At 42.9% G+C, this 6,978-nt stretch overlaps 1 protein-coding gene across 1 annotated transcript; it reads right to left on the bottom strand.

Annotated features, from left to right (window-relative positions):
• Nucleotides 1–272: 272 nt before the first annotated feature.
• On the bottom strand, nt 273–599 carry LOC107963333 (uncharacterized). The gene has a single exon (XM_016899881.1). The coding sequence runs from the start codon at nt 597–599 to the stop codon at nt 273–275; it is 327 nt and encodes a 108-aa protein (XP_016755370.1).
• Between the last annotated feature and the right edge of the window lie 6,379 nt (nt 600–6,978).

The raw sequence follows: 6,978 nt of genomic DNA, 5'->3' as shown, positions 1-6,978 counted from the left end.
CCCTTGTCACTTAACCACTAGACCAGCAGGCCCATTCTGTTAAGTTTTTACCCATAATTCATTATAAACCCACTGACCTCAAGTTAGGCTTTATTCACTAATAATAATAAAAAACCAAAAATAACTCGAGACACGGATTCAGACACTTCCAAGCCCAACACTTACAAAAGCTGAAACTACAGAAGTTTGGGGCGTCACAACTCTACCCACTTAAAGAAAATTCGTCCTCAAATTCTACTTGATCAGAAAATGTGAAGATACTGCTGATGCATCTAATTCTCTAGCACCCAAGTAGCCTTCTCAGTGCTATGATTCCGCCACAACACCTTCACCAAGGGAATAGATTTCCTACGTAGAATCTTAACATCGTGATCTAAAATCTGAATTGGCTCCTCCTCAAACGTCAAATCTGGTCTAACCTCAATCTCTTCCACAGGAACAATGTGAGTAGGATAGGAGCGATAGCGTCTCAACATCCACACGTGAAATATGTCATGTATACGATCCAACTCTAGAGGAAGCTCCAACTGATATGCGACTGGTCCCACTCGCTTCAGAATCTGATACGACCCAATAAATCGATGACTCAACTTGCCCATACGACCAAACCTAAGAACCTTCTTCTATGGCGAGGCCTTAAGAAAAAACATGTCTCCCTCAGAATCTCAGAAGCCGTTTTCAGTCGACCACAAATCACGTGGACCTTATCCTCAGTCTCTGATACTAACTCCGGACCCAGAATACGTCGCTCACCTAACTCAGTCCAGTACAAAGGAGTGTGACACTTACGACCATAAAGTGCCTCATACGGTGCCATCTGAATACTAGATTGATAGCTATTATTGTAAGCGAACTCTACCAAGGGCATGTACTCCTCCTAACTACCACGGAAATCTATGACACAACCCCTCAACATATCCTCCAATATCTGTATCACCCTCTCTGACTGACCATCTGCCAGAGGATGAAAAGTAGTACTGAAATCCAAACGAGAACCTAAAACTTCATGATGTTTCTGCCAAAATCGAGACGTAAAACGAGAACCCCTACCAGGAAATGTAGAGCTTAGCCAGCTTTTGCAAGGAGAAGTCAGTCCTAACAGGAATGAAATGTGTGGACTTGGTGAATCGATCCACGACAACCCACACAGAATCCTTCCTAGTGGGTGTTAGAGGCAACCCACTAACGAAGTCCTTCATTACTCGCTCCCATTATCACATTGGTATCCTTACTGGCTGAAGCAAACCCAAAGGTAACTGATGCTAAACCTTAACCTGCTGGCAAGTCAAACAACAAGCAACAAAGTCTGTCACCTAACGTTTCAACCCTGGCCACCAGTACAACTCTTGAAGATCCCTATACATTTTGTTGCCCCCAGGATGCATAGCGTAAGGGCTACTATTCGCCTCCCTCAGAATCGACAACCTCCAATCCTCGTCATTAGGTACATAGATCTTATCTCGAAAATGCAACACCCCATCACTGTCAATCCTAAAATTAATCGTTGTTCCAACCTCAACCTGACTTATCCTTAACCTGATCCAGCCATGTTGGTTTAACCTACAACTCAGCCAGAACACTCCAATCGTCATAAAGACTCAGTCGAGCGAACATCGCCCTCAAGTCGGTCATCACCCTACGACTTAACGCATCCGCCACCACATTCTCTTTACCCGGATGGTATTCAATAATGTAGTCATAATCCTTAAGCAGCTCCACCCAACGACGCTGTCTAAGATTTAACTCCTTGTAAATAAGGAGATACTTGAGGCTCTAGTAATCAGTGCAGATGATAAACTTTCACCATACAAGTAATGCCACCAGATCTTAAGAGTAAAAACCAGCGCTACAAACTTTAAATCATGCGTCGAATAAGCAGCCTCTTGAGTCTTGAGCTGACGAGATGCGTACGTGACCACTTTACCATCCTGCATCAAGATGCAACCTAAGCCCATATGTGACACATCACAGTAAACCACGAAATCCTTGCTAGACTTAGGTTGTATCAGAACTGGAGCCTGAGTCAAGACTATCTTGAGCTTCTCAAATCTCTCATGTTGGGAGTCCTTGTAAGCAAAGGGAACTCCCTTACGCAGTAACTTAGTCAACGATGCTGCGATCAATGAGAACCCTTGTATGAAGCATTGGTAATAACCTGCCAGACCCAGAAAATTGCGAACCTCTGACACATTCTTCGGTTGTTTCCAACCCAACACAGCCTCAACCTTAGAGGATCCACTCTGACCCCCTCTGCAGAAGCTACATGTCCTAGAAATGTCACTTTTCGAAGCCAGAATTCACACTTAATAAACTCCGCATATAGTTGTTTCTCCCGAAGAATCTACAGAACCACCCGCAGATGCCTATTGTGCTCATCTTCCATCCTAGAGTATACCAAGATGCCGTCGATGAACACTACCACAAACTGATCTATGTAGGGCTGGAACACTCGATTCATTAGATCCATGAACGCTGCTGTGCATTAGTTAACCCAAAAGGCATAACTAGGAACTCATAATGTCTATAACGAGTCCTAAATGTCGTCTTATACACATCGGCCTCCTTTACTCTCAACTGGTGATATCCTGAATACAGATCAATTTTAGAGAACACAGAAGCCCCTCTGAACTGATCGAATAAATCGTCTATCCTCAGAAGGGGGTATTTATTTTTATTTGTCAACTTATTCAACTGACGCTAGTCGATGCACATCCTCATTGTACCGTCTTTCTTATTTACGAACAAAATTGGTTCTCCCCATGAAGACACACTAAGACGAATAAATCCACAATCTAACAGCTCTTGAACTTGAGCCTTCAGTTCTGCCAGCTCCTTCAGTGCGATTCGATAAGGAGCGATTGACACTAAAGCTGTATCGGGAATCAAATTTATCTCAAAATCTACCTTACGAATTGGAGGCAATCCTGGTAATTCATCTGGAAAAACATCTGGAAAATCATTCACAGTACGGATGTCCTTAATCGAAGAGCCCGTAGAATCAGAAACACTGATGTAGGACATGTATGCCTCACATCCTTTCCTCACCAGCTTCTCTGTTACCAACGCAGATACCACATTGCTTAGATAATTCCGTTGTTCTCTAATCACGACTACCTCATTATCCTCCTCGGTCCTCAAAACCACCCTCTTTTTAGCACAATCCAGACTTACACGATGTTTCACCAACCAGTCCATACCAAGAATTAAGTCAAACACCCTAAATGGAAGTTCCATCAGATCAGCCAAAAATATTGTCCCTTGGACATCCAACGGAACATCTCTGAATAGCTTACTAAGCCTAATGGTCTGTCCCAACGGACTCACCACAGAAATCTCACTAGAATCACTCTCATACAAAATCCCCAAGGTCTTAGACACAGAACATGTAACATAAGAATGCATAGAGCCTACGTCTATTAGTGCAACATAAGGTACATTAAGAATAAAAAATGTACCCGTGATCACGGCGATGTACAGCATAGACAAGTACAGGCTGCCTCGCCTCAGTCGGCCCAGCACTCTTGCCAGGTGCTCTCTGACCTCGACCCATACCGTTACCACCCCAACCTGTCCTCGGCCCCTAGATGGCTGCTATACTCTACTCGGTAGCTGCGCACTCTCAATAACTGGGGCTTGAACCTGATTACCCCTCAGTGGACAATCCTTAACTCGATGCTCAGTCAATCCACACCTTCAACAAACCCCAGTAGATCTCCAACACTCGTTTGGATGGCATCTATTACATAGCTAACAGATCGCCACCCCAGCAGGTACAACAGTAGGCCCAACTCTAACAACCCGTCAGCCCTGGCCTTTTTCTTAGGCCTCATCCCAGAACTAGTAGACTCAGAATCCCTCTTAACTTTCCCTTTCTCACGATTTTGGCACTCAGAGCGCTTCACCTCCTCGACTATCTTGGCCTTTTCAACCAAGACTGAGAAATCCCGCTCCCTCTGAGGGGCTATCAGAATTTGCAAACTATCATGAAAACCATCCTATTATCGAACACAGCGCTCATACTCATTCGTCACTATGTCCATCGCATAGCGACTTAACTTCAGAAATTCGGCCTCATACTCAGCCACTGAACGGTCTCCCTGAGTGAAATTAAGAAACTTACGTCGCCTAGCATCAGTGTACCTAGCTAGCTCTCACATACTTACACTGATAGGTGGTCTTAAACAAATCCCAAGTCAACCTATCATGCTGAGTACCCTCTTTAACGGTCAACCACCACTAGTATGCCTCATCGCGAAGCAGAGACACAACCCTCTTGAGCTTCTGCTCATCTGTAAAATCCAAATCATCCATTATGCGCTTTGTGGTCTCCATCTAATACTCGGCCACACTCGGAGCAACTCCAGCGATGCCCCTAAATATCTTAGCCCTATTCAACCGGAGTTGTTTTGTAACCGAGCCACGGCCTCCAGATCCAACATTATCCCCAGCAACCCTCTCCAAAATTCGCAGCATGGCTTAGGACAATGTGTCGTCCCCAGCTACACAATCCTGAGACTCAGCACCAGTCTCAGTAATAGGTGACACCAGCGTCACGCTAGTGTCCAGACTAGATATCATATCAGATGCGAAGGACTCAGCTCGAATCCTTCTACGACCTCTACCTCAGCCCCTAGTACCTCATCCACGAGTACCACGCGTACATATCGCATCTATCAAATTAATATGTATTTAGAAATTTTATGCACATCAATTTACAGTTTAGATAATTATTAGCAGATATTTTATACAGAACCGTATCAGAGTTTCAGAATCAGTTATCGCGAGTAATAGGCTCACTATGGTTTCCAGTTTACACTACCTAAAGTTTTTCAATAAAGTACTACCTATATAGGTCTCACAATACATACATAGTATTTCAGAAAGATACAAATAAATTTCAGTATAAGCATGCTTTCAGAGAACTTACAGGATCGACACCGGAGACTCGGTAAACTACTTATTTATCAAAAATATTTAAAATTACTTTACCACTTACTTTCCAAAACCTATTCTTTTTACTGCCCAAATCCACAGCCTAGTTTTTACAAACATGGCTCTGATACCACTAAATGTAACACTCTAAAATCGGCCTAGACATTATGGCCGAATCTGGCGGCGTCACATGAGAGTGTTTTAAGAAAATCTTAGCAAGTTAAACATCGTCCAGTTCATTGTCGTCACTTAAGTCGTGAAATATCCAAACCGATTATTAGGTGAACACATTTCATTGTCGCGGAAGCTAAAGCATAATTAATTCATTAATCAATAGCTTAATAGTTTAAAATCTCGAAATAAACTTAAAAATAATTCAAGTTCGAAGACATTTTAATCCCAAAAATAAATATTAAAAGTAAAGTAAAAAAATAGAATGTTACTCAAAAATCCATAAATGTCCAACAGTGGTCACCATCGAGCGCCCCGTCGTATCGATCCATCTACTACTGAGGATTTCCTGACAGACAAATAAATAAAGGGGTGAGTTTTCGCAAACTCAGTGTGTACACCCCCACAAACAGCATGCATACAAACAGATAACAGAATACAGATAATTCAGCCTTAGCCATATAGGTATCGCATGCATAACAAATCAGATATTAGAAAAACATGCCCACCATCCCTGCACACCATCTCTGACCAACCTAACACACCATGTGGGGATAGAATCGACCCACCTAACCCTACACACCAAGTATGGGGATATAATCAACCCATTCAACCCTACACACCAAAAGGTACCGTAAAACAGTACATAATAGATATATACAGTGTAGCTGCCAGATAACAGGTTAATCGCCTCTTAGACTTCCTTCTCTTCACAACAATCTCAACCTAATGCAATGCAACGTACATACCATGACATGCTTATATGCAGATGTTAGATCTTATCAAAATCATGGCAGAACGGATATACGAAGTTAGACAAATACTCATGCTTATAATAACATGATTTTGCATACAATTCAGTAATCAATCAGAGTATGGGGTCTAAGTAATGCTTACCGCCCCTACAATCAAGTCACAGTCGACTTAGGCAACTCGTGCGACCTTACAGAACATTTCAAATTAATTGGGCTCACACACCCGTGTGCCCTGCCCGTGTAGATCACACGGCCTGGCCCAAATTCCCATTAGCCAGTACGGCCAATACGGCCCAATTGGTCGACCCTGTGCCTCGCACACGGCCTCGCCAGCCTCACACGCTTGTGTCTGTCGCGCCCGTGTGGCGCGCGCATGGCCTGGCTAGTCAGTCACACGCTCGTGATTCGCATCGCAGGCTACCACATGGGCAGACCAAAAGGTTGTGTGGCATTGACAGACCACTTTTCGGCTTTCGCCAAAACTCGTTTTCTACGCAATCGAAGTACACACCTGATTTATTTTCGCTGCTAATCCAACCACGAGCACTACAAAGCCTAAGATTGATAATACTGAGCCCAAATCAGTCACTTAAATCGACTTACATAAGAATGGACAAATCCTAAAATGTAAGATCTACTTACCTTCGACGAAGAATGGTGTTTCCTCGCTACTAAGAATTTGATTACTGATCTACCAAATATTGATTAATCCCTAAACAACAACCAAAATCCTTTTAAATAATCTCCAACCGAAATCTCGTAACTTAGTTTAAACGTTACTTACTAAATTGTTAGAACCACTGGCAAATGTCACAGCTAAACGGAAGGGAACGAGAAATCAAAAGAGAAAAAAATAGAGAAGAAGGAAAAAGAAAGAAAAGAAAAGAATTTCGGCAGCAAGGGTTAGGAAGAGGAAGAAACGACAGAGAAACTATTTTGTCAACCGAAAGAAAATAAGGAAACCCTAATTCTTCCCTATAGCCCACAACTCAGAATTTTAATAAAACCCAACTCTTAATTGCAACTTGCAGCAAAAATAATCCCATCGCCATTGCAGGGAATCGAACCCCCGACCTTAAGCGTTATCCCTTGCCACTTAACCACTAGACCAGGAGGCCCA

Source organism: Gossypium hirsutum, chromosome A06, assembly GCF_007990345.1.
Source record: "Gossypium hirsutum isolate 1008001.06 chromosome A06, Gossypium_hirsutum_v2.1, whole genome shotgun sequence".
NCBI classification, from domain to species: domain Eukaryota; kingdom Viridiplantae; phylum Streptophyta; class Magnoliopsida; order Malvales; family Malvaceae; genus Gossypium; species Gossypium hirsutum.
Note: the sequence above shows the minus strand (reverse complement) of the source record. Positions and strands in the feature narration are given on the sequence as shown.